This window comes from Balaenoptera physalus (assembly GCF_965194825.1).
Source record: "Balaenoptera physalus genome assembly, chromosome: 10".
Taxonomy (NCBI): Eukaryota; Metazoa; Chordata; class Mammalia; order Artiodactyla; family Balaenopteridae; genus Balaenoptera; species Balaenoptera physalus.
This window is the reverse complement of record NC_138889.1, coordinates 60,222,703-60,250,331: the sequence shown is the minus strand read 5'-3', so window position 1 is coordinate 60,250,331 and position 27,629 is coordinate 60,222,703. Positions and strand designations below refer to the sequence as shown.

General features: G+C 51.3%; 1 protein-coding gene across 11 annotated transcripts in view; it reads right to left on the bottom strand.

The window, feature by feature from the left end:
• ARRB1 (arrestin beta 1) overlaps positions 1-27,629 on the bottom strand; it is an 87,812-nt gene that overhangs the window by 21,488 nt on the left and 38,695 nt on the right. For 4 of the 11 annotated variants that reach the window (XM_082411296.1, XM_082411298.1, XM_082411303.1 and 1 more), the window contains exons 2-4: positions 5,298-5,328; positions 3,490-3,550; positions 407-451 (exon numbers count right to left, since the gene is read on the bottom strand). In XM_082411296.1, the coding sequence (XP_082267422.1) occupies positions 407-451; positions 3,490-3,550; positions 5,298-5,305 (114 nt within the window). In that variant the 5' untranslated portion in view covers positions 5,306-5,328. Of the gene's footprint in view, positions 1-406; positions 452-3,489; positions 3,551-5,297; positions 5,329-8,251; positions 8,271-8,303; positions 11,715-13,495; positions 13,522-20,018; positions 20,041-27,629 lie in introns of those variants that run through there. The other 7 variants (XM_082411300.1, XM_082411299.1, XM_082411302.1 and 4 more) reach the window with 7 other exon arrangements.

Genomic DNA, 27,629 nt, shown 5'->3' with positions numbered 1-27,629 from the left:
TCCCACTCACCCCCCCGCCTCCTGTCCTCCTGCTGACCTTAGACAATCCCTTGACCTCCCCAGGAATCAATCTTCTCTTCTGTACAATGAGACCCTAACTCCTGCTCTGTTTGCATCCCCAGCCTTGCAACAGTCATGATGGATTGATGTAAAAGGGCTCAGGGCATTAAAAGGTTCTCCCAAAATGGGCACAGGCAGGGCTGCCCCAGGCCAGGGGAGGCCAAGGCACCTGCTCTGACGTTGACTGCAGCTGTCGAGGGAAGTACCAGCGGGGAGGGGCAAGGACAGGCTTGTTGCCTCTCTTATTACTGCTGACGTTCTGCCTGCGAGTCAGGAAGGCCCTCGGCTGGAGGTCATGGAGGAAAAGGAGGCCCCTGACAGGCTGGGGGTAAGGGCCACAGCTCACCTCTCCTCTCCTTGAGATACTCAGGATCCACCAGGACCACACCATCTGGAGGAAGGACAGAGGGTGAGTAGACTTGACCGCTCCAACTTCTGAGCCCCAAACACCAAGTTAAATTTAAACTCAACCATTTGTCTGTCCAAAAGCATCATGAGCGAAATGAGGAGGCCAGCGCCCGGTGGATGGTACCACCATGTCCCCCCTTATGCACCCACCCAGGCTGGCCTGACAGACCCAGCTCACGACTTTGGGCAGGTTATTTAACTTCTGTTTCTTCATCTGTTAGTCAGAATAATAAGATGGGTCCAAAACCCCAATATCAGGTATACTCTGGAATTCAGAAGTTTTGAATTGTAGAAAGGCCACATGGTCCTTCTTCCACATATTCTCTTTAACGTCTTCTGCCAGCTCTGGGGCAGCACCCCTTGTCAAACTCATTAATACCTCTGCAGGGAAACACGAATATTTTCACCAAGAGGCTCACTAAGGTATCGGTGGCCTCCCATCAGTTCAGGTCAGGTTTGCCACTAATTGAATTTTGTGTCAAACTCATGAACAGTTTGGGGCTTGCAGAGCTTTTGGATTTGGGATTAACAGATCCTGTAGTACCTACCTCACAGGGCTCCTGTGAGGACAAAATGAGTCAGTATGTGTAAAGTGTTAGACAGTGCCTGGCACATGTGACACCATGGAGAATGTCCCAAGGCCTGGCCTTGGGAGTACAGAGTCCAGCTGAAGACAAAGGATGTTTTCTCTGCCCAGACCCCAGGAGGCCAGAAAGATCGGCTCAGGGATCACCCCGTCACCTGCCCTCCCCAATCTAACCCACAGCCCCCCCCACCCCACACTGACCCCCAGAGCTGACCCCTCAGAGGCCACATTAGAAAGTGAGTGCCCGGAGGGCTCCTGGTCCTCTCCCGGTGCTGGGCAGGTCCAAGGGACAGCTGGTCAGGGGGTGCCCACCCCGTGCCCAGAGCCTGACGTGCATCTTCCCTCCTTTTACCGTGGGGTTTCCTCTGGGCCTGGGCACCAGGGGCTGAGTGGAAATTCAATGCAGAGGGCATCCCAGCAAGGGCACTCCCCGAATCAGGGGTGTCAGGAAAGGCTCCCTGGGGGAGGCGGAGCGGGAGCCAGGTCTTAAGGGCAAGTAAAGGTCATCATTTAGGTGACCAAGGGGCAGCCCAAGGTGGGCAGTGGGAAGAGCATGGCTCTGAGGCTTGGGAGAGCAGATCCCGGAGGCGTAGGAGGAAGGAGGGCCGGGCTTGACCTTAAACGTCCCGTCTGTGAGGTCAGGGGGCTCGGACTTGCCCCTGAGTTTGCAGGGTAACCAGGGGTATAGTTAAACATCGGGAAGACATAATCAGCTCAACGTGTGAGGGAACAAGATTTTCTCACTGTGGGTCATTTGAGCAACTCTGGACGATGCCCCAGCACTCTCTGGGATCTGCAGGGCCCAGCACAGGGCTTGGCATGAAGCAGGTGCTCTAGGAACACTTGTCAAACAGTTCTCAGGGTGCCTGTGTGTGTTAGGGGAGCCAGATCCCTCCTGCCCCTCTCCCCAGTCCCCGTGGCCCCGCTGCTATCCTTAAAGGCCAAGGGGTGTGAACAGCCCTGGCCTCAGACAGCCCGTAGGAAACTTTGCCTTGGAGCAGGCCACAGGCGAACACAGGGATGCTTGCTCCCTGCCTCCAAGTTCAGGGAGGAGATGGAAATGGCAGAGGGGGCAGTGAGCTTCAGAGGACACCAGACAGGGCTGGGGAGAAGAAGTGGGGTGGGCTCGTGGTGCTCCAGGCCAGGAAGGGAGGGGCCTGGAGTAGAGCTGGACTCTGCAGCCCACAGCCTGCTCAGGGACCCCAGGGACTCCCCAGGTGTCCTTCCCTAACGTCGCAAAGGCCTTCCTCTCAGCGAGCTGAAACCTGCCACTCTGCTCTCTCTGCTCCCACCTGGGCTCTGGAACCACAAGTCACTCCTGCCCTCTTGGCCCCAGCAAAGCCCGCAAGGATGTGATGACAGGCCACGTTCTCTGTGAATTTTTCCCCAAGCAACACATCCTACTTTCTTCACCTGGACTTGGCCTCATGCAGTTTCCAGGGCCCATCCTCCCAACCTGTCACCTTCTTTGGCCTCACTCGGGTTTGTTCAAGTCCCTCTTTAATCATTTAACCTCTCTGGGCCTCACTGTGCACATTTGTAAAATAGGGGTCATCCTGGGCCTCCCTCCCGCAAACAGTTGTGGGAATAGGCAATGAGATTGAGATTCCTTAAGGAGAGCTTTGGTTCTTAGAATCCCAACTGGGGGTGATTCTGCCCCACGAGGGGATATTCGCAAGGTCTAACAACATTTTTGATTGTCATACTGGGATGGGGGGACTGCTGGTGTCTAAAGGGTAGAGGCCAGGAAGGCTGCTAAGCATCCTTCAGCAGAGAGGATGGCCCCCGCCAGCAAAGAATTATCCAATCCAAAATGTCAAGAGTGCTGAGGTTGAGAAACCCTGAACAAGAAAAAGTCCTTGGAAAGTGCCTTCAGCCACAGCCCAACCTCCGGTAAGAACCCCATGTCAGCGAGGACAGCCTCCATTTCACAAGCCCCTAGGTTTTCCTTCCACCTCCCACCCTTTGCCATTAGGAGGGAGCAGAACAAAGGTTCTGTGAAGCCAGACTGCCTGGGTTTGAATCCAGGCTCCTCGATCTACTAGCTCTGTGACCTGGAGGAAGTCACGTAACCTCCCTGTGCTCTGTTCTCCTCGGTAAAGCAGGGATGGTAATAACAGTAGTTACCCTCAGTGTTGGGTGCATAAGGCGGCTCACGATAAGTGGTGGCTGTTGTCATCCTCCTCCTCCTCCTCCTCATCAGGACACCTGCCCTGCTTCTTACCTCCATCCTTCCCACAATTTCCTCTCAGTAGAAGAGGAAAGTAGCTGCTTGGTACGCGTCTGCTGACTGAACGCACGTCCTGTTCTTGGCACCAGGCCCCTCTGGAGACCTGAAGGCTATTCCTGGGCAGCTTCAACACGCTCTTCTCTGGAAGGAGCCAGGCCAGCCCTGCCTGCCCCCTCCCCTCCCTCTATGGCCTCCAGGGACTCACCCACGGGGTCCACGAGGTCGATGTGGTCCACAAAGTCCCGCTTTCCCAGATAGACGGTGAGCTGGGGAGGAGAGGCACAGAGGGTGTTAGCAGCTGTGGGCCCCCGCCCTGGAGGAAACCCTGGGAGCTGCCCCTGAAACCCCTGGACCCAACCCTAGCCCTCATCAAAATCCTAACTGGACTTGGACCTGAGCCCCAGTCTTAATACTAACAAGCCCTTGTATAATTTTTAAAGCACCCGTTCATCCCAAAACCCTGTGAAGAAGTTGTTATTGTTCCCATTTTGCAGATGAGGACACTGAGGCCTGCAGGGATCTTCATGCCAAGCACCACTGAGGGTGGAGTGGCAGCAGCAAAGGAGTCTGCTGAGAGGGGGTGCTGGGCGCATCTCTGAGAGGACGGGGGGACCCAGAGCAGGGCCAGCGGCGCCGAGAGGGCGCTCTGAACACCGAGCTCTGTGCCCTCCGCTGCTCCCGGCCTCTGTGCAGCCTGCAGAGATCCTCTCGAAGGAGGACTTGTTTTCCGAGGCACTGAGTGCCCCACTCGGTAACCAGGCTTCAGGGAAGAACCAACCCCAGAGCTAGAATCCAGAGTGTCATCCTGGATGCTTCCTACTCCTCCACAATCCCTAAATCCTGATGAGTCCCCCTCCATCAAATCTCTCCATCCTCACAGCCACCCTTGGCTGGACTACACACCAGCCCCTCGATGGTCTGCTGCCTGGAGCCTCCCATTCTTCGGACCTTTCTCCCCTCCTTAGCCACACTGGTCATCTTAAAATGCAAATCTAACCATGGTAGTCTGGTCTGAAAACCCTCTAATGGTTCCTCAGTGCCCAGAGGTAAAATGGCAAATGAGTTTCATTCCAAATGCCAACTCTGATTGATTGGTAGGGGCTGCCTGGGGCCCTGGGTTGAGAAGAATCCAAGATGGAATATGGGCTCAGCAGGAAAGGGTGAACAGTGATTGGTGATGTCTGCTGTGGGCTCAGAAGGGAGACGTGGGTGCACGTCTGCCAGCCCAGGCCAGGAGTCCAAGCTCCTAAGCCCGGCCACCTCCCCCTCTCAGCTCCCGCTCCCTCTGCCTCCCTCTTGGCACCCAGACTCCCTACAACTTATGTTCATGCCTTGCATGCCCTTTTCCACCCTGCCTTGCCTGGGAATGCATCTTTCCTCACGGAAGCCATCCCTGACCACCCAGGCTGGGTCTGCAGCTATACTTGCCACTTTATATTGAAATTACCAGTTTTTGTGTCTACCTCCCGCATCTGGCTGTGAGGGGCATGGGCGGTGCCTTATTTGTCTCAGTACACCCTACCCTGATTCCCACTGGCTCAGCCTATACCTGACATAGAGTGATGTCAGTAATTTGTGCTGAACTGAGAGGAAAGCAGGATGGAGCCTGGGGCCGTATTAAGAAAGAGAACAGGGCAGGCACTGGGAGCTGCCCCGGATAACAGGGTTCAGTAGAGAGGCTCCAGGGGCCGCTCATGCCGGAGGACTCAGCTCCCCTGAGGCCCTTGGCACTTGCTCTAATTATTGCACTCACGGTGCAGCCTCTCCGTCATAGGCCGTGCCTCCCCACACCCGGGCAGGGGCTCCCTAAAGTCCAGGAGAGTTGTACTGCCCCCCTGAGACAGAAAGTTTGCTGACAGGGCCCCTCTCCTTGTAGTCGAGAGCTCCGAAGGACAGGGCTGTGTCTCTCCCTCAGACAGGGTGTGCAGGTCCTTCGTGGCAGTAAAGATGCCCGAAGAGAGGATGAGAGTTTGAGGACAGAGAGGAGCCGGGGTGCGGCTGCTACAGACTCACCTTTCCATTGGGGCTCGCCTTCTTGAACACCCTGGGGAGAGAAAGAGCGGGAAGGCCAGGTTAGCATATCCCGCCCAGGGGTAGGCTCCTGCAGGCCATCCCTCGGCAGGACCAGAACAAGGGGCCTGGAGTGACTTGCAGGCACCATCCAAGCGCTGGGAGCCAGAACAGTGCCTGGTATGATCAGATCTCACTCTCTTCCACTGCCACCCCCACCTGAGACGCCATGCTTGCCTTTATAGCTCCCCTGGGCTCCCTTGACAGCCCCCTCAGTCTGTTCCTCACCCAGCAGGCGGAGGGAGTCTTCCAAGATAGGTCAGACCTTGCCACTCATTTGCTCAAAGTCCTCCCAGCTCACGCAGAGGCACGGCCTTGTGTGTGTGGTTTGCCCTCCCCCTTTATCTCCCAGCTTCACCTCCCCCTACTCTACCCCATCCTCCAGCCGCAAGCCTGCTTGCCTTTCCTCCAACACACCAGGGTGGTCCCTGCCTCAACAGTCCCTTCCCTGGGACGTTCTCCCCGCACAGATCCGCTTGCCCGCTTTATACGATGAAGCTTCACCCTGTGCCTACCCAGCGTTCCCAGTCTTCTCACTGTACTCTCCCTTTTTCCACAGCACTCACCACTTCCTAACCCACTACATAACTGACTCTCGGATTACATTTATGCCTGTCTACTCTGCTAACGTCATCTCCACGAGGGCAGGGATCTTTGTCTCTCTCGTCCACTGATGCGTCCCAAGCACCTAGGACGGCACATCTAGCAGGTGTTTAACAAATCTGTGTTAATGAATGGTAGGCAGCCAGCACTTAATAAATATTAGTTGAGAGGGTGAATGAATGAATAAGTGAAGGAATCAACTGAGGAACTGAGGCCAGGAAGGGAGGGGATGTGCCCATGGCCACACAGCAGAGCACGGATGCGGGGTCAGGCAGAGGCATGGTCCCTGACTCCCGTAAAATGCTCCCTCTGCCTTCCAGAGCACACCCTGGTCCCCAGCAGCTCCTCCTGCTGTCTCCCTGCAGCTGGTCTGGGAGCCTGAGGCCCCTCACCTATCCCCCATCATCCAGCCCCAGAACTGCTCAGAGCAATGGTGGGAGGGAGAGAAGAAAGGTAGAGACGGAGACCCAGAGGCAGAGAAGGTATTGGAGGAGGGAGGGTAGGGAGGGAGGGAGAGGAGAGGGATGCTGGCCCTGGAGATGTGACAATAAAGGATGGAATGAGAGATGATAAAACAAACAAACAAGAGAGGGAGAGAGAGACAGTCACAAACAGAGAGAGATGGAGCAGACACAGAGCAACAGAGCAGACCTGCATGCGCGGAGAGCGATACAGGCAGCCCAAATCCTGGAGGGGCAGGAGGTCCAGCAGGCATCCAGGGCAAAGCGGGGTGAGGCCCACAGTGTCCCAGCGACAGCAGGTCCTCCCAGAAGGGGAGTGGGGTGGTGGCTCTGTGCTGCCTCTGTAGCAGTCCCCATCACTCCCACCCCTTACTTTTGGGGCCCAAGGGACCACTGATGGGTCTGAGCTTAGCTGGCAAATAATAGCCTAGCACATCCCTCCCCCACCTCCCCTAGGAGTTCTGGGTTTTTCTCCTCCTCATAAATATTTATCAGTGTTTAGAGTGTGAAGATGCCACAGTCAGCTGGGATATAATAATTGCTAAAGTGAGAAAAAAATGCAGATCACACAATTTGAACTAGCAGCTCCCAAGCTAAGGCTGGACCTGCAGAGGAGACCAGAGAAGTGACAGGCCACAGAGATCCCAGCTGCTTCCAGAAACCTCAGTCCACCCCTCAGGAGCCCCGGGTCTGATGGAAAGGAGAGGCCACAAATGCCTGAGGCCATCCCAGTGACCCCTGAGAGGGACTAGTGGCACCCTGGCCACAGGAAGCTGGTGCGGGGGGCCAGCTGGGAGTAGTGATAGTCAGAGAGAGAGGGAGGGAGGGAAGGAAGTAAGAAGCAACTAACATTTTTAAAAAGTAGGAACTAGCATTTGTTGAGTGCCCAAATAATTATTTCTCATAACAGCACCATGAAATGAGCATTGTAACCCTCATTTTACAGATAATGAACTCGAGGTTCAAAGAGATGTAGTAATGTTCCCAGAAACATACAGCAAGCAAGGGGCTAATAAGTCAGAATTCAGACCCAGTTCTGTCCGTCTGCCTCCAGAGGCTGGTTATTTTCTGTCCAACCCTGCTGCTTTCCTAAAGCAGGTGTTTTCATCAACGTCAGGAATAACAGAAAAGAGGGGAAATGAGGACAGGAGTTGGGGGAAGAAATGAAAGGGTGAGGAAGGAGCGAGAAGGAGAGTAAGCGTGACGAGGGGCAGGAAGCATGGCCAGCCCAGCAGTGGGAGATGGCCCGCTGCTAACTCAACCAGCCGCCGGGCCACCTCCTCAGGAAGCTGGATGCTGATGGCTTCCTCAGACAACAACAACAGCTGCCGGCGCCCTCCAGGCTTGTACGCCCTCAGCATGTCTCAGTATTTTTCCCAGAACACTGTTGTTGATCCTTCCACAATCCCATTTCAGAGATGAGAAAACTGAGGCTCAAAGAGGTGAATTATGGCTGCCTGTCTCCAGAGTCCATGTCCTTTCCACTCTGTCCCACAGCCAAACGGTCCTTGAAACAACTCCACTGGCTTCCTGACCACAATGCTGTCAGAAAAAAGGCCCCTGTAGGGGCGCTTCCAGTTCACCGGGACCCCAACTTGTGCAGGACCTCAGAGATGGCTTCTGCCTGTCCACTTTGAAGAGCAAGCACAAACACACAAAACTGAGGTAAAAGCCAAACTTCCAGACTGTGGGATGGCTGGGTTTAGTTCATCCCCAAGTCCTGTTTGTACCCCATAAGCCTGATCCTCAGAGCCAAAGCTGGGTCCCATGCAAGAAATACCGCTGGTGTTACAGCTGATTAAGACTCTCTGGAGATGAGGAATAGAAACCCACCTAGCAGAGCTCAAGAAAAAGAGAGGGTATGATAAGGAGGCAAAAATCTCACGGGAAGGATATGCAGGCAGGACGCACGGGGGCTGGAGCCAGGAACGGGGAAGCCATCAGCCTCTCAGGCGGCTGCTCTCTCTCTCCACCTCTCTCCCTGGGGCTGCATGTTCTCCCGGCTGCACTGCTCTCTGTGCGGCTGCTACATTGTCTCTGTGGACCAACTCTCTGCTTACTCAGGGCTTTTCTGCCCCTCCATCATTTTGGCTTGCATGTGGCTCTCACTCCGACCCTATTTCTACTCTGCCTCTGCTCAGCTTCCCACGGTTAACTGGCTGAATGGCCCAATTCCAAATCCCCAGGAGAGGAATTTCATTGGTCAGTTTTGGTCAGGTGTCCGATGCCTGGGCCAATCAGCTAGGCTTAGGGTGTGTCATGTGGTCCATCAGGCATGGGCAGAGGAGGGTCTGTAGAGCAGTGTTTTTCAACCCAGGGGTCACAACCCATTAGTTGACAATGAAATCAACTTACAGAGTTGCCACCAGCACTTTGTTGTTGTTGTTTTTTAATGGAATAGAATGAAAGATACAAGCATCAGGTGCAGATGGCAAAGGTATAGTAGATACTACTATATTTACCAATATTCTGTTGCCCTCTAAGTCTGGGCATATGGGTGGATCAAATTTCTCCAGTCCTATGAAGTTAGTCATGCTCATGCAGCTTGCTCTGGCCAAGGAAACATGAGTAGAAGTGCCATATGTCACTTCCGGGCAGAAGCATTTAAGGGCTGGTGCATGATTCCCCATGCTGTTTATATTAGTCTTCTATGGAGGCTATAACAAAGGGTCACAAACTTAGTGGCTTAAAACAACATAAATGTATTATCTGGCAGTTCTGTAGTTCAGAAGTTCAAAATGTACCTCACTAGGTTAAAATCAAGATGTTAGCAGGGCTGCGTTCCTTTCCAGAGGCTCTAGGGGTAAATCTGTTTCCTTGCCCTTTCCACCCACATTCCATGTCTCAAGGCCTCTTCCTCCATCTTCAAAGCCAGCAACAGCAGGTTGGGTTCTTATCACATTGCATCGCTCTGACCTCCTCTTCTGCCTCCCTCTTCCACTTTTAAAGACCTTTATGAATACATGTAGCTCCCTATTTTAAGATCAACTGATTTTAGGAAACTTAATTCCATCTGCAACTATAATTCCCCTTTGCCATGTGATATAACATATTCAAAGGTTCCAAGGATTAAGATGTAGACATTGTTGGGGGGGCGCTATTCTTCTGCCTACCACACCCTCTTTCCTCTATCACTGAAATCAGCAATGATCTGGATGGGAAAGCCTTCAGAGACCGAAATCCCAGGGCTCTCCTGCTAGATGATAGACATGTAGCATGAGAGAGAAAGAAAGCTCTTGAGCCACTGAGATTTGGGGGTTGTTTGTAAGTGCAGCAGACCAGCTTCTCCTGGCTAACAGGAAAAGTAAATATTATTTAGTAAAATTTCATTTCAGATGAACTGAGTTACAATGTAAAATGAATATCATGCTGCAAATTTTTAACTGTTTCAAGTCCACTGTTCTAGAGAACATGCCTAAAACAAACATGCTGTATCAGTGTCTGTGCAGCCTGTTGGATCCTATTTTCTGATTCTGCTGCTTTTCTGTGTGCCACCAGTCCTCCCAATGTCCCTTTGTGCCTATAGGGAGAGGCCTATATCATGAGGGACCCAGAACAAAGTACCTTCCTAGATAGATTATCCAACAACCAAGAGTTTATAATTTTGTATAGTACAGCCAAACAATGGAATAATACTACATAGCATTGAAATTATGTTTGCATCTTTCATAACACAGGGAAATGCCTATGATAGAATATTAAGCAGAATAAATCAGGAATCAAAACAGTATGTTTGGCATAAGCTCAACTTTATACTCAATAAATACCCAAAAGAAAGAAGGAGAAGACAAGGTTGTTAATATGGCAATACTCCTCAAACTGATCTATGAATTCAATGCAATCCCTATCAAAAACCCCAGCTGGATTTTTTGCATTAATTGACAGGCTGATCATAAAATTCATATGGAAGTGTAATAGCCAAAACAATCTTGAAAAAAAAAAAAAAAGAACAAAGTTGGAGGACTCAGACTTCCCAAATTCAAAACTTACTACAAAGCTACAGTAATCAAGAATGTGTGATCCTGGCATAAAGATAGACATAGAGATCAATGGAACAAAATTGAGAGTCCGGAAATAAACCCATATATTTACGGTCAATTGATTTTTAACAAGGGAACCAAGACAAGTCTTTGGAAATAGTCTTTTCAGCAAATGAATCTTGGACAACTGGATATCCATATGCAAAAGAATGAAGTCAGACCCCCTCCACCTCACACCATATACAAAAATTAACTCAAAATGTACCAAAGATCTAAATGTAAGAGCTACAACTATAAAACTCTTAGAAGAAAACATAAGTGTGAATCTACATGACCTTGGATAAGGCAATGGTTTCTTAGATAGGACACCAAAAGCACAGGCAACTAAAGGAAAAAGTAGATAAATTGTACTTTATCAAAATTAAAAACTTTGGAGCTTCAAAAGTCACTATCGGGCTTCCCTGGTGGCGCAGTGGTTGAGAATCTGCCTGCCAATCCAGGGGACACGGGTTCGAGCCCTGGTCTGGGAAGATCCCACATGCTGCGGAGCAGCTGGGCCCGTGAGCCACAATTACTGAGCCTGCGCGTCTGGAGCCTGTGCTCCGCAACAAGAGAGGCCGCGATAGTGAGAGGCCCGCGCACCGCGATGAAGAGTGGCCCCCGCTTGTCACAATTAGAGAAAGCCCTCGCACAGAAACGAAGACCCAACAGAGCCAAAAATAAATAAATAAATAAATAAATAAAAAAGTCACTATCAAGAAAGTAAAAAGACAATCCACAAAATGGAGCAAATATTTTCAAATCATGTATCTAATAAGAGCCTAGTATCCAGGATATATAAAGACCCTATTACGATTCAACAACAAACAGGCAAATAACTCAGTTAAAAACAAGCAATGAATTCGAATAGCCATTTCTTCAAAGAAGATATACAAGTGGCCAATAAGCACATGAAAAGATCACTAGTCATGGGGGAAATGCAAATTAAAGCCACAATGAGGGGAATTCCCTGGCTGTCCAGTGGTTTAGGACTCTGCTTTCACTGCCAAGGGCCTGGGTTCAATCCCTGGTCTGGGAACTAAGATCCCACAAGCCGATTGGTGTGGCAGGGCAGGGGGAGCCACAGTGAGATATTTCACACCCACTAGGATAGCTACAGTGAAAAAGAAGGACAGGGACTTCCCTGGTGGCGCAGTGGTTAAGAATCTGCCTGCCAATGCAGGGGACACGGGTTCGAGCCCTCATCCAGGAAGATCCCACATGCCGCTGAGCAAATAAGCCCGTGCGCCACAACTACTGCGTGAGCCCGCGAGCCACAACTAGAGCCCCTGTGCCACAACTACTGAAGCCCGTGCACCTAGAGCCCGTGCTCCGCAACAAGAAAAGCCACCGCAATGAGAAGCCCGCGCGCCGCAATGAAGAGTAGCCCCCCTTGGCCGCAACTAGAGAAAGCCCGTGCGCAGCAACGAAGATCCCACGCAGCCAAAAATAAACAAATAAGTGAAGAAAATTAAAAAAGAAAAAGAAGAACAATAACAAGTGTTATCAAGGATGTGGAGAAACAGGAACCCTCATACATTGCTGGTGGTAATGTAAAGCAGTGCAGTCACTTTGGCAAACAGTCTGGCAGTCCCTCTAAACATCAAACATAGAGTTAACATAAGACCCAGCAATTCCATTCCTAGGTAGATACCCAAGAGAACTGAAAACGATGTCCACACAAAAACTTGTACATAAATGTTCATAGTGGCATTATTCATAACAGTCACAAAAAGTGAAAAAAAATGTCCATCAATTGATGAATGTATTTTTTTAAATGTGGCATATACATTCAATGGAATATTATTCAACCATAAAATGGGATGAAGCACTGATTCATGCTACAACATGGATGAACCTTGAAAGTATTATATTAAGTGAAAGACGCCGGACACAAAAAGCCACATATTGTGTGATTCCATTTATATGAAATGTCCAGAATAGGCAACTACATAGAAACAGAAAGCAGATCAGTGGTTGCCAGGGGCTGGTGGGAGGGGGAAATGGGAAGTGATTGCTAATAGGGTGATGAAAATATTCTGGAATTAGATAGTGGTGATGGTTATACAACCTTGTGAAAATACTAAAAAACACTAAAACTGCTAATATTATGGTATGTAAATGATATCTCAGTTTTAAAAACTAAAACTAAAAACAACCCCAAAAAATGAATGAAAGGAAAGGAAATGTGCCTAAATGTTAACAGGGGTTGAAGGAAACTCCGTCCACCCACCCATTCATTCTTTTATATCCCTTATTTTTCCATGTTGTACAATGAGCACAAATTACTTCATAAAGATGCCAGGGCTTCCCTAACAAGGTATGTCTCAAGTCTTAGTGAAAAAAATATTGTAAGCACAGTAGAGAAAATATGGATCCTGTCATTTGGATCCTTTGATGCTAGAATCCCGGATACTGCAATTTTACAATCCAGAGTCTACGTCTCTGTGATTCCTCAGACCCTTCCCCAAGCCTGCTGTGTCAACTGCTAGAACTGCGTGCTGGGTCTTCTGCTTAGCACTCTCTTTCTCCAGGAAGCTTTCCCTGACTCCCCCCAAGTCTGGATTAGATGCCCCCCAACTCCCACACCCAGTGTGTCTCCGTCACAACATTTACCACACTTTGTAAAAGTCTCTTTACTCACCCTCTGCTTCTCTTTCATAACTTATATGAGAGTAGAGATCTTATTTGTATTTTTGACACTGGATCCCTGGGGCACAGCACGGTGCCTGGGCCACAGTAGGTGCTCAGTAAATAAAAACAGGTGGAATGCTGTTGAATGAATGCCCTAAGAGAGAATTAGTCAATAGTGAGGATGGATGAAGTTTAAAAAGATGGTGGGGATGGTCCTTTGCTCTGGGTGAGTGGACTCCAGGGATTTCTTCTTCTATCTATGCTTCTCTTCGGCTGTCAGGATCAATAGGCACTGGGCTTAGAAAATACTTCATAGCGGCGGGGTCCCAGCCACCATCAGGCTGAGCCAGGTATACAACTGATACACCCACACGGGCCTCTGCTCAGCTTTGACCAATGACTCTCCCATTTATCATTCACTTACCGAGTAAACATTCACACACTCCTACCACTGCCAGGCTCTGCGGGCACTAAGATGAATAATTCATAGTTCCTGCTGACAAAAAAACACGGTATAGCCAAGTGAGATAAACCCACCAACCACGTCGGTCACCGTGCATTAAGCTTTCCCTATAATCCAGGTGCTGTGCTAAGAACTTCACACACATTAAGATAGTATATTATGCCATCTAAACATTCCCATTTTTCAAAGGAGGAACCTGAGATTCAGAGACCCTGAATAACGTAGTCAAAGTCTCAAAGCCAGCATCAGAAAACTCATACAGGAGAGGAAGCCCATGAATGGGCCGCCTATGGGAAATCATTTAGCCAAACATGTCTTACTCAGCATCAGAAAACTCATCTTGTAGAGCTTATCCACAAATGCAGATTCACTACCAGTGAATTGAGAGAGCACTGGCAACAATTCAATCCTTTGTGAGCATCAGAAAATTCATGTTAGATAAAAATGCTATGAATACAGTGAATGTGGGGAGACCTTCAGATGTTAAGCTCAATCAACAACAGAAAACTCATCCAGGAGAGAAACCAGGTGCCAGTTACTGCTCTAAGTGTGCCATAAATATTTGTTTTTGATAAATATTGTGTCATTTGTTCCTCCAACAACATATGAGGAGGTACTACTATCCCACTTTCTCAGATGAGGAAACTGAGGCACAGAGAGTCTAAGTCATTTGCCCAAGGTCACACAGCTAGTAAGGTGCACAGCTTGATATTGGAACCCAGGCAGTCTAGCTGCAGGGATGACACTTTTCACCACTCACAATACTACCTTACAGGTAGGATTGTGTGGTTCTGTCTGAGGGGGTCAGGAAAGGCTTCAAGGGAGGAAGTAGCAACGAGGGGGATCTTGAAGAACACACAGAGGTGTGGAAGGGGTGACAGCACTGCAGGTGGGGGCCTCACAACTGAGTCCACTGTACGTTTGGGAGACAGTCGGCAATCTGCAGTATGTCCCAAGTGCCTGGGAGGAGCACCAGGGAGGAGGATGGGCCAGAGAAGGTCCACTCACTTCCCTGATAGTCACGGAGCACCTCCATGCCCCAGGCCCTGGGCTAGGTATAAAGGGTCTTGAATGCCAGACTAAGGACCTCAGACCATATCCAGAAGGTAATGGGGAGCCATAGGTACTTAGAGGGAAGGAGAATGGCCAGGACTGTACCTTGGACGCAGAGATGCTGTCACCCCATACCTTTCCCCCATCCCTGCCCCTGATAGCAGTCATAGCTCAGCTGGGTAGGGTGGGGACCTGCAAGGGGGCATTCACCCTCAGGTACACCTGCCCTACATTCTGACCCACTTTCCAGGGTGTGAGAACAGCCATCAGGGAGCCGGGAGGTGTGAGGAGCAGGTAGCTGTGGCAGCAAAGAGGTTTCTAGAGCCCTTATCACACTCTCCCTGGTAGCAGAGTTATTTGTGTGCAGGCTTGTCTGCTCTGCCAGAACTGAACAGCCCTCCCTGTGTCAGAACATTGCCTGCCTGTTTACCCGCCATTAGTGCACCTGCTTCTCGGGACAGCCCAGGACAGGAGGAGGAGGCAAGAAGACAGGAGATGTCACCCCTGTTTCACAGATTTGGGGAGCATGAGGGATCACAGTGCAGCCTGCTTTATTTCCCAGACAGAGAAATCAACACCCAAGGGAGAGAAGAATCTTGCACCCGGGCCAGGAAACTAAGGCCCAGAGAGACTCTGGGGTGTGTCCAGTCACAGACTGGGAGGAGAGTCCCAGGCTTCTGGTGCTCCTGTCACACCCCTGCTCAGAATCCTGCATGGCTTCCTTGGGCACAGGCCTGAGGGGTGAGGGGTGGTGGATTGGGGTCTGGCCAAGTCAAGCTCCAGGGCTCCAGACTCCTCACAGGCATCTAGGCAGACAGCAATTGCTCCAGCCTCTTGTCCACATTCATGTGTTCACTTTTCTAGCCATGATCCATATATGTGAAGATTTCCAGGGGGTGCAGAGTGAGGGAGGAGGGGAGCCACCAGGTGGCCGCGGACAGAGGGGAGAGTTTCTTAAAGGAGCCTGGCCCATTTTCTAGTAACCCACGAAACTGGACATCTGAAATCGAAAGCTAATAATTTCACCAAGCAGGCTGGCAGCTGGATCCCAAAGAGCCCACAGACTGCACCTGAATGCTCTCCAGCCTTCTCGAGGGTTGAGAGGCAGGAAGGGAAGGGTGCTGGCGGAGGAAACAGTGCAGACGCTGAAGCAAGCAGACCCCGCCTGAGTCCTGTGTGACCTTGAGTTTTGCTTCCTCTCTGAGGCATACTTTCCATCATCTGGAAAGTGGGGTTGATATCTACCCCATAGGTGAAGGCATATATAAAGGCTTGGTACCTAGTAGGGAATGATAGAGGGAAGCAGACATCATTGGTATTGTAATTATTATTGCTATTATCCTCATTCCCTGAGCCAACACTCTGCCTTCCCTCCAGCGCCCAGGGGAGAGTTCTTGCCCAGCTGTCCCTCAGGTGGGAGGGGATGGTTATATTAACTCCACTGGAGACAAACAAGTTTTTTAGCTGTCTGTCTCTCTCTCAGTCTTGGGTAGAAAACAGCAGTTTATGATATTCTCTTCCTAGTTTAGACCCTCACATTCCAGAAATCTCCAGGGACATGCCCTGTTATTCCCTCTTTCTGTAATAGCCTTTCTATCGGTTCTCCCACTGCAATCCCTCCCATCCTTCCTTCCCAATGTCACCTCATCCAAGAAGCCTTCCCTGACTGCTTCAGCTTAAAGTGTCCTTGCCCTGACCCCTTCCTCCTTCCCTCTCTCCATCCATCTTTGCTACTCCCCTCCTTGATTTTCTTCCTTTTTTTCCAATCTCTGGGCTTGACACTGTTCTTACCTCCAGAAGATAGAGGCCCCTGTGCCCTGTCACCAGGACACCTGCACTCTGGAGCAGGGAGAGAGAGAGATACTCCACAAATAAACAAAACCCTCCCTCAGAAGCACAGCAGGAGGGTGGGAAGATACGATGTATTATGTGCCCAGCTCAGCTTCAGGCACACAATAGCCACCCACACATGCACTTCTCCCTTCCTCGCCTCTATCCTGCCCCATGTCCCCTCAGCATCCACACGAGCCTGCACATCTCTGCTCCCCAGTGGATGGCATGGAGTGAAATACTGACAAGCTCCAGAGAGCAGGAACCCTGTCTTCCTTCAGTCATCTTCCTTGGTATATAGTGGGTGCTTAGTAAATATTTCGAATGAATGAATAAATGAATAAACAAGGGCCAAACCCTGAGCTTGAAGATGGGAAAAAATAGGACCTGGGCCAAGAGGCGAATCAGAGGCGGGCCGCCTGGCCGCCGGGATAAGACACGGGTGTGTGCAGCCTCAGCAGGAGCACGTTACACACAGGGCAGCCCCAGACACGCGGCAGCCATGGTTTTCCCAGTGGGAAGACTTTATTTAAAGTTTTACTTGCTTGGGTGTGTGTGTGTGTGTGTCTGTGTGTGTGTGTGTGTGTCTGTGTGTATGGTTTTTTTGTTTTTGTTTTTGCCAATTTGCACGTATAAACTTTTAGGGATACAGAAGAACATATAATAAAATAAGATATTAATTCAGAAGTGTTACTTTTTTCTCCATTGTCACATTTCATAAAATATCAGAACAGATCAGTAGGGCAGTGCATCTCCAACTTTGCTTCAACCACTCTGGGGACCGGTCAGGGGCTGAGAGCCCTCTGTGGTCAGGAGCTCTGTCCAGATTGAAAGGTATGGCCTAGGGTAGTGGCTCTTTCTTGAGAAAGAATTTTGGGGAGAAAAACCCATGTCTTATATTTAGCTAGATACAGTGCCCATGATGTGCTGGAGCTGGCTTGTACAGGCTCATAGAGCCGACTGTCACACTTGTAGGAATTTTGTGAGCTAGTTGTTAAACACAGCCATTGCCAATGGCTCTCTGCTGGGGGTGAAATGGCTGTCTACTGGGGTAAATCAGCCCCCTGGGGGACATTTGGCAATGTCTAGAGACATTTGGGTGATCACGACTTGGGGGAGGGCTGCTACTGGCATCTAGTGGGCGGAGGTCACGGGTGCTGCCTGCACAATGTGTAGGCCAGCCCCCTCCCTGCTCCCAACAAAAACCCTCGAGCCCAAATGTTAACAGTGCTGATGGTGAGAAATCCTGATCCAAAATCACAATTAAATAAATTATATTAAAAACAAAGGGAGAGGGACTTCCCTGGTAGTGCAGTGGTTAAGAATCCGCCTGCCAATGCAGGGGACACGGGTTTGAGCCCTGGTCCGGGAAGATCCCACATGCCGAAGAGCAACTAAGCCCATGCGCCGCAACTACTGAGCCTGTGCTCTAGAGCCTGCGAGCCACAACTACTGAGCCCTAGTGCCACAGCTACTGAAGCCCACATGCCTAGAGCCCGTGCTCTGCAACAAGAGGCCACCGCAATGAAGAGTAGCCACCACTCGCCGCAACTAGAGAAAGCCCTCATGCAGCAAAAAAGACCCAACGCAGCCAAAAATAAATAAATAAATAAATAAAATTTTTTTTAAAGTAAAAAAATAAAAACAAAGGGAGGGCTTCCCTGGTGGTGCAGTGGTTAAGAATCCGCCTGCCAATGCAGGGGACATGGGTTCAAGCCCTGGTCCGGGAAGATCCCACATGCTGCGGAGCAACTAAGCCCATGCGCCACAACTACTGAGCCCGCACTCTAGAGCCCGCAAGCCACAACTACTGAGCCCTGTGCCACAACTACTTCAGCCTGTGCGCCTACAGCCCGTGCTCCGCAACAAGAGAAGCCACCGCAATGAGAAGCCCGCGCACCGCAACGAAGAGTAGCCCCCGCTCGCCACAACTAGAGAAAGCCCATGCGCAGCAACAAAGACCCAACGCAGTCAAAAATAAAATAAATAAATAAATTTATTTAAAAAAAACTATCAACACTCATTTAAAAAAAACAAACAAAGGGAATACATACTCAAAACTTATCACTTACTATTTTTTCACTAAATTTCACTATAAAGATGGTGCCCTACTGTGCATCTCTTCCCAACTCCATGTTCAATGACATGACGTTAGTAGGGTGAAATCCTCGGTGGAAGAATTTACACCACAGAAATCGGCAAATACTACAACCCCACCCCCCCTTTTTTTTCTGGATAGCCAGCTGTTACCAGTGGACGATTGGATGTGACCCTAAATAGAGTAGGGAAATTCGGAAGCCTGGTGGATGCTTCTAAGTTTCCAGCCCAGGCAAATGGCTCAGCACCAGCCTGCTGTATGCAGTCACAAACTCTACACACCTCACACACACACACACACCATGCACACACACAGAGACACACACACCTGACACATACCCACAAACACCACACACACACAACACACACCACACATACCCTACACGCCCTACACATGTACCTACAGGCACAACACACACCACACATGTACGAAACACACCACATACCACACCACACACATCGTGCACACTTGCACCACACACATACCACGTATGCTTCACATCTCACACCACTTATATACCACTTACACTTATACACACCACATACACAGACCACACACACAAATACTAAGCACACTCCATGCGCACACCTGCATCACACACCCCACACACATCTCACCTACAGCTCCCCCGACGTACACCATACACACACCACGTAAACACACGTGCTCCCACAGCAGCCCTCTAGCCAGCAGAAGACTAACTGAAATCATGAGAATAAGAGAATGCCAATCCGGGACTTCCCTGGCGGTCCAGTGGTTAAGACTCCGCGCTTCCACTGCAGGGGACACGGGCTCGATCCCTGGTTGGGGAACTAAGATCCTGCATGCCACACGGTGCAGCCAAAACAAAAAGAGAATGCCAATCTGCCTGACCACCTTCTTTTGATGTCTGAGCACCTCTGCCATAATTTACTGTCTCCTCAACCCAAGGACCATCCTTCCCACACACCCCCGCACCCAGCTTGCCAAAGCGAAGGTCTCGACACCCCCCCAGGAGCACCATCCTGTGACCCCATCCCAGGCCCGTTCCTCTTAGCCACTGGAGCCCTGACTCAGTGGTCCCCCATCCCTGCCCTGTGCCCAGCTGTCTGTAGGCTCCAGAGCAGAGCCCGGCTCCCTGTGACCTCCAGGGCCTGGCCTCCACCCCTTCCCAGGACCCATGACAGGCAGTTCCCTTGGTGACCCCACCCACCTGGCCCCTTTAGCTGCCACCAGATGCTGGTAAGCCAAACCTCCATCTCCAGCCAGACCCTCTCTGACCCCATACCCACTAGCCTTGGGACATGTGTACTCGGATGTCCCCAGACTCCTCACACAAGTCCCAAACAGACTTCCTGTCTGCCCGCACCTGTTCCTCGCCTACACTCTCTGCCCCTGCCCACCCCAGAGGTCAGCACACAGGAAGTGCTCCAGGCACATCTCATGGATAAAGGAATAAATTATGTAAATCCTATAAAGAAAGGAAAAAACAAACTTCCTTATGAGGCAGATAGGAAGTCTTACCCCATTTTACAGATGAGAGCCCTGAGTCTCGGTGAAATTAAGGGACCAGCCCAGGAGCAGTAGCTGAGGCGGGGTGGGGGGCTGTGTGGGAAGGAGGGAGGCCGTGGAAGACCCAGTGCTGGGGGCTGCGGGCAGCAGCAGTCAGGCCAGGGCAGGCCCTGCAGAATCAGCTCTCCCCAGCCCCGAGTGAGGGGGTTAGTTACAAACAAAAGGAAAAGGCGTTCCTGATACGCGTCCTGTTTCCTCTCCTCCTCTGGGCTTCTCAGGCCTTGGAGGGCGGATGTCTCTGGGCTGGCAGTACTCGGCCTGTGCACGGACAGGCAGAAGGTGAGAGTCTCCAGGGACCCTTTCCACTCCAGCAGTTTGGCCTGCGTGGAGACAGGCTCCCAAAGTTACCCTTCCCAGCCTGAAGGACCACCCCCTGATCCCCAGTGGGTACTCATCACAGCCAGGCACCTCCTTCCATCAGACTGTTCCATAAAGGCACCTCGGCTGGGAAGCCTTTCCTGTCACCCTTACTCGCTACGGGAGCCCCTCTAAAGCGCCCCCTTCTTCCCTTCCGCCCTGCCCCACGGCAGCCTAGCCCCTTACTCTGCCCAGCTCTCTGTATTGCCTGTAGACCAGAGCTCCCCATGAATCAGGCCAGGGAGGCAGGGAGCAAAGGCAGAGGCCATCAAATGGGGCTTCTTAAGTGAGAGAAGGAGATGAGCCTCCCCCATCAAACAGGGAGACAGGGGGCCTTCCTGAGGGCAGAGGTCATATCTCCTCTATCAGATAAGAATTCCCTGAGCGCAGTGGCCATGACTTCTCCATCAGATAGTAGGCTGCTGCAGACAAAGTTCATGCTTCCTTCCTCAGACAAGGAGCTACTAGAGGACAAGAGGGCTATGTCCCCTCCACTGGATCGGAAGTCCCAGGAAACAGGAGCCACATCCCCCCTCCCTGCCCCCACCAGCAGACCGGAGTCTCTCTCCTGGAGAATAGGACCATGCCCCCTCCATCAGACCATGAGCTCCCAGAGGGCACATTCCTGTCTGCTGCCTCCTCAGCAGTTCCCAAAACAGACTTCAGTTCTGTCTGAGGCTCAAAGAAGGACTTCCCCCTGGGGCAGAACTAGGGGAAGTCTTGCCCACAACCTCCCTTGCACAAGGTCCCATGCCAACTTCCCATTCATGCCCGCAACTGAACAGAAGCTGCTTTGCCATTCTTAAGACAGGCATGTGTCTGGGCAAAGGCCAGCAGCTGTCTTTGTCAGCCAGGAATGTTGACCTCTTGAGAGACAGCAATAGGGATGACTGGGAGATCCCTGACAAGAGGATGCCCAGGACAGGCCGTGCACCCAGCTCTGGCCTGGAAGTGACCAGGTGTGTGGGCTAGATGGGTCTCTGCTCCTGACTCTGTCACTAAATGGGCAAACCTCTTCCCCGTGTGGCCACTAACACCCCCCACCCATCTCCAAACTTTGTCAGCACCCACTGCTCGTTAAAGTGGCAGGAGGCGACAGGGAGGAGGGAAGGCAGGGCCCTTCCCAGGTCCCGCCTTGAGGACATCACTGGCCTTCCCCAGGGGCCGCCCCTGAGCCTGGTTCAAGCTGCCTCCACGAGAGTCTTCCCTACATGCGCCAGCTCCAGGGAGCTGCTATTAGTTAGCATTGATCCACAAAGTGCTTTGCCGACACTTTTTATGAGCTCAGCCTCACCCGGGGCCCTGGGGGCTAGTCACACGAGGCAGAAACCGAGCAGGAAGCCCAGGGGCCTGGGCTTAGTCACTGAAAGGCAACCTGACCAGATTTGGTAACTAATCTGGGTGTATTTTCTTATTAAGAAATAGTAATAATAATTATTATTATAAACGATGTTTATTAAGTGTCAGGCACTATTCTAAACACTGTATTTAACTCATTTATCCTCACAAGAACCCTGTAACGTAGATACTCTTATTATCGCCACTCTATATATGAGGAAACAAAGAGAAATTAAGTAACTTGCTCAAAGTCACAGAGTAGAAATAAGAAATGTAAGCAGTTCAAACCAAATGCCTGATAAATTAGGAAGTAAAAATATAGTAACGACGCTTCTGGGTTTTACAAGAATGAGATACTGTTGAAAGATACAATTTATCCTAAGTGTGTTCCAAACCAAATACTTTCATTATTGGACATCCTGTGGTATAGTTCCGATGTAAAAGGTTCTCTGAAAGAGGAATATTACAAATGTACAATATGTGCTTGTCAGTCATCTCAAAATCATAGTTTTCTTCTGAAACTTTGAGTAGTTTTATTAAACTTTAGAAAACAAACCCACAAAACCACAATAACAATTATTTTAAGATTTATCATTTATTTGTCATATGCTAAGTATTTGACCTATTCCTCCTGTTTAATCTTGAGGACAACTGAAGGGGAAAAAAAGAGGCATTATTCCCTCAGGGGGCTTCACTGAGCCTCCAGGCTGAGGGTACCTATCTCATACACCTCCTTGGTGGGCGTAATCCAGCGGGGGTTTGCCCCCCAGGATGGGAGCTGCAGGGACTGTGCTCGGCTCAGACAAGGTGCAACACAAAGGAGTTAAGGGCTGGGGTGAGGCAGGCCTGCTACTGCATCAGCCTGCACTTCCGCCATCTACAGTGTTAAGTGAGGCCCTGGCACACAGTTAGAACTCTGTAAGTGGTGAAAATACTAACCGTCACCACCATCCCCCAAGAAACAGACTCGCTGGGTGGCCCTGGGCAGGTCCCTGCTGGACAGGGTTCAGCGGGTTCACCAGCTCTCCGTGAGGGTCACGTCACCTCGTATGGGCCTGGGCCGCTGAGAGGAGGTGATGGGTATGAGGAGTTCCTGGGAGGCCAGAGTGCTGGGCAGAGACCAAGGCTGACAAGGCTGAATTATCGAGCATTTTTAAGAAATGCATTTCCATTACTTCCAGAAACATACAGGCTTGCAGATGAGGTGAGCACAGTGAAGCCAGCCAAGAGCAGCCGCCTTCAGTGAGACAGCGAGCAGGGAAGGGCATTCCAGGGCATCTCTGAACCTCTCGCCAAAGCACACCCTGGGGCTTGGCAATCTACCTTCCACCTGCTCCTCACACGGATTTGGGGGCGGGGGCGGGGTGTGAGAAACCTGCCGGGAGGAACAGCGCTGGGCCTTAGCTACCAAACTGTCTGAAGTGACAACTCAGTACCAGCTCCACCTGCCCCAACCGAGACGCTCAGGCCATCTTTCCTCGAACCTCAGAGAGACCATGCAAACGGTGAAGGAAGTGGAAAAGAGCAACTGGGAACAGGGTCCAGATCTCCACCCTGGCACTTAATGGCTCCTCACCTCACCCGTCCTCACCTGGATAGTGGGATCATATGACCGCCTCCAGGGTGTGGAGGGGAATGAATGGGCTGATGTCTGCCTAGGCCTGGAGCATAATCCAAGTTCAACATACGGTAGGATGAGGGCACTGAGAGGCACCGGAAGTGCCAGCATGAACAAGGCTATACAGGACCCTGGAGAGATGCGGGGGAGACAAATAATCACAGGTGAGAACACATAGAGAGGAGTGGGAGGCCAAATCCCCCAACATTTATTTGGCCCTCTCTGTGTATCTAGTGGGCCTGAGGCACTGGGATATGGGCCTCCTGGGGGGTCCCTGGAGTGTGGTGGATGAGCTTATGGAATACACTCTTTAGGGCCTAGACAGCCTCTCCCGAAACACTCTCCCCGTCCCTTGGCTCAGGTTTCACCCTCATCAGGAAACCTCATTACCAACATGTCCCCCTTGGTGTCCTGATCATGCGCAGGAGGTCCTGGGCAGCGGGCATGAGCATTTGCATCACAGAAAGTGAAGGGTTCTTGTACCTGGATGACTGCCCACCTGCTTTGAGTGGGGTCTCTGAATCTGACTGAGTCCATCATGGGGGTCTGCTCGATTCTAAGGGCTGGACTGCCAAGTGGGGACCTTGCCCAGGCCAGGAGGCCAGCTCCCCCAGGCCTTTATCATCCTGCCTCTGTTCTACCACAACCACTGGGACCTTGAGAAGCAGAGGGATCTGAGGTGAATGCACTGCCCACATATGGCTGGGGAGGCAGATGCACAAACCAACAGCTATCCTGCAAAAGGCACCGAGAGAGGGTTATAAAGAGGACAACTCGGGGGCGGGAGCAGCTCCATTCTTCCCAGATGGACAACGGGCTCCTGAGGGAGTTACACAGAGCAGGCGACATCTGAGCTGGGACTTGAAGGGTGATTAAGTTTGCCAGGTAGTCAAGGTGCAGAAGAGAGAACATCAAAGTGACGTGCATAAGCGTGGACTCACACATCCTTATATAGCAGAGTATACGCTGCAAAGTCACTATCTCACTTGATTCTCTCAAATCCGGTAATGGTGTTATTACCTACCCCCTCCCTCCCCCCACACACATGCAAATAAGAAAAGTAGGGTACAGTGAAGGCAGATGATGAGCCAAAGGGCACATGGTGACTGGCTCCTGGGCGGGCCATGTATGCTGGCTGAGATGGCTCTCTTCTCACGAAGGGGACGGTACTCCTCTCTGGCAGCAATCTCTCACTTCCAGCCCCTGCTGGCCTGTGACACCCCCCTCCCATCCCCAGCGCACATACACAGTCTTCCAGACCCCTGGGCCTCTCAGAAGGGACAGAGGGACAGAGCAGCATGGCCAGGGCTGGGCTGAGAATGCCAAGGAAGAGCTGACCATTCTCCAAGGCCCAGCTTAGAGGCCCTGCCTCACCCCCTCCCACTCACCCTGAGCGCTGATAACCTCCACCTCTCCCACTGTAAATCTCCTCTCCTGGCCTCTCCTCTCCCCGCCTCTTGAAGCAGCTGCCGCCAGCCTCTCCCTCTCCTCCCTCCACCCCTCGCCCTCCCCAGGGAGCAGTGAGCTCAGCCTTTCCCATCAGCCATCCCTGGGAATGATGGGAAATGCTCGGCTGGCCAGAAACTAACAGGAGGCCTACCCCCAAGAGGGAGGAGGAGAAGGGGGGCTTTTCCGAGGGCCGCTGGGGGCATCCTGGGCTCAATTCTGCTGCTTCCTATGAATTCCGTGCTTAGGGCATGGTCTGCCTGACCATATGACACGCTCCAGATAAGGTGGGATCCAACTGCTAGAGCTAGAATAGGCCTCTTTTTATGGATGGGGAGACAAAGGCCCAGAGAGAGGACAAAAAGAAAATGTGCCGAGGGACTGACTGCCACGTCCCAGGTACTGTTTGAGGCTTTCACATTTCTTGTCTCATTTAATCCTCACAACAACCCTGCAAGGAGTGTGTGACAGGCTGAATCACGACCCCCTGAGATGCTCACATCCTAATCCTTGGAACGGTGAATCTGTTACCTTATGTGGTAAAAGGAACTTTGCAGATGCGATGTTAGTTAAGGATCTGGAGATGGGGAGATAACCCTGCATTATCTGGGCGGACCCAGTGCAATCACGAAGGTCCTTATAAGCAGGAGGCAGAAGGGCCAGAGAGAGAAAAGGCGATGTGAGGACGACGGAAGCACTGAGAGAGAAATTGGAAGATGTTGTGCTGACGGCTTTGAGATGGAGGATGGGGCCAGGAGCCAAGAAATGCAGGCAACTTCCAGAAGCTAGAAAAGGTAAAGGAATGGATTCTCCCTTAGAGCCTCCAGAAGGAACACAGCCCTGCCAACCTATGTTAGGACTCTGACATCCAGAACTATAAGAGAATGTATTGTGTGTTGTATTTGGCCACTAAATTTGTGGTAATTTGTTACAGGAGCAATAGGAGACTAATAAAGTAGGTATTTCCATTCCCATTTTGCAGATGAGGAAAGTGAGGCTCAGAGAAGGCACGTGATGTTCTCAGGTTCTGCACACTCCCCTCCACACCACACTGGCTTACTGGGAATCTCCACGAGTTCTTAAGGCTGGGAGCCCCTTGGCCAGGGCTTCAAGGCTAGGGGAGAGTCTGAGGAGGAGGAAGAGGTCTGCTGCTTGTAGGACCGAGGTTGAGGACAGAGAAGGGATCTGGGGAAGGTGAAGTCCTCCCTGAAAGGGGCTGTATTGTGGCTGGGGGCTTCTGGAGCCAGTGGCTGAGTCCTACTCTGCCCCAAACTGGGATGCAGGGATGCATGTGACACAGAGGAAGGGCCCTGGCTGTACAGCTGGGCTCAGGGGGCTGAGTGTTTTCAGGATTAACGGAGATGAGATGAAATCCCCCCATTCTCTCTCTTTGATCCTGATAAAATCCCTGGGAGGAAGGCTCCTTACCCTTCTTCCTGCATTACTGGTGTGAAAAACGAGGTCCCAGGGGTTAGTGACTGGCCCAAGTTCTCACAGCTGGTAAGAGTGGAATCTGGGTATTCATAATGATCGATATAATGAAAAGCATCAAACCATAATGAACGGCTTTGAATGCTCCGTGCCTGACACTGTGTTAACTGTCGCTGGCATTTTCTCAGTCATTCTAGACAGACCTGATCAAGTCCTTTCTCTGCCTCAAGCTCTTTAACTGCTGCCCACAAGCCCTTCGCAATCTGGCTCCTACTCACCCCTCCAACCTCCCCTCCACCACAGTCTCCTGCACCTCCATATCTTCCAGCCACACTGACCTTGGTCAGTTCCCTGGAGCCATCAAACTCTTTCCCACTTTGGAATCTCCCACAGGGTTCTGCCCTCACTGCCCCCCACCCCAGCCCCAGGCCACTTGTGGTGCAGAAACCACGGGTCCTGGCCATTCCTGCTCCTACTTAGGGGTTCAGAGAGAGGGGGTAGGGCCAGGGGTCAGCCCTAGATGGCAGGCCTGGGAGGCTGGAGCTGAGAGGGCCTGGGTAAGCCGGTCATTTTCTACACAGTAAAGACAATAGCAGCCTGTAGGTGTGGTGGCGGAACTCCCCAGGGGACGGGCCCTCCCAGATACACAGACCCTACGACACTGGAGCTGAAGGGGCCTTGAAGAATGTCGGGTCCCGCCCCTCAGGGCACATATGGTGATACTGAGGCCCAGAAAGGTCTGGACTTGCCCCCGGCTCCACGGTGTGTCACTATGGGAGCCAATTTGGGGCAGTAGGTAAGGCTTTGGGGTCTGCCACTCACTAGCTGGGTGACCTTGGGCAAGGAGAGAGTTGTTCTGATCCTCACCTCTAAAATAGGAATAATAGTGCCTTTCTCCATGAATGCATGAGAAGCACCCAGTACAGTGAGGCCTGCGATAAATGAAAGTTGTTCTCACCATTGAGAGAGCAGGGGCTGGACTCAGGACGCCCATGGGGGAGTTCACCCCCTCTCTGTGACATAGCTGGTGGGTTTAATTTAACCTGGGGAAGCACCTGGAGAGGTGGGCACTCAGCTGTCTCCAAAGCCACTGCTTCTGGGCCCCCAATGCTGGTCAGTCCTTGATCATCTCTAGGAAAGGGCTTGTCAGCCTCATTTGCCTTACAGTTAAAGAAAGGATTCCCCCAAGGGAGCTAGCCTGGGCTAGAGGGACTCCTGATCAAAACCTGGGCTCCCACTCCCACTTCAACAGAGGGAAACAGGAATCGACTCTTCGTACCGAGCACTTCCTGCAGGTGGCGCTGTGCTGGGGCTTCCGTGCACTCATCTCACTTGAACGTCACCACCGCCCACCCAGAGGGGATTAGGAGGCC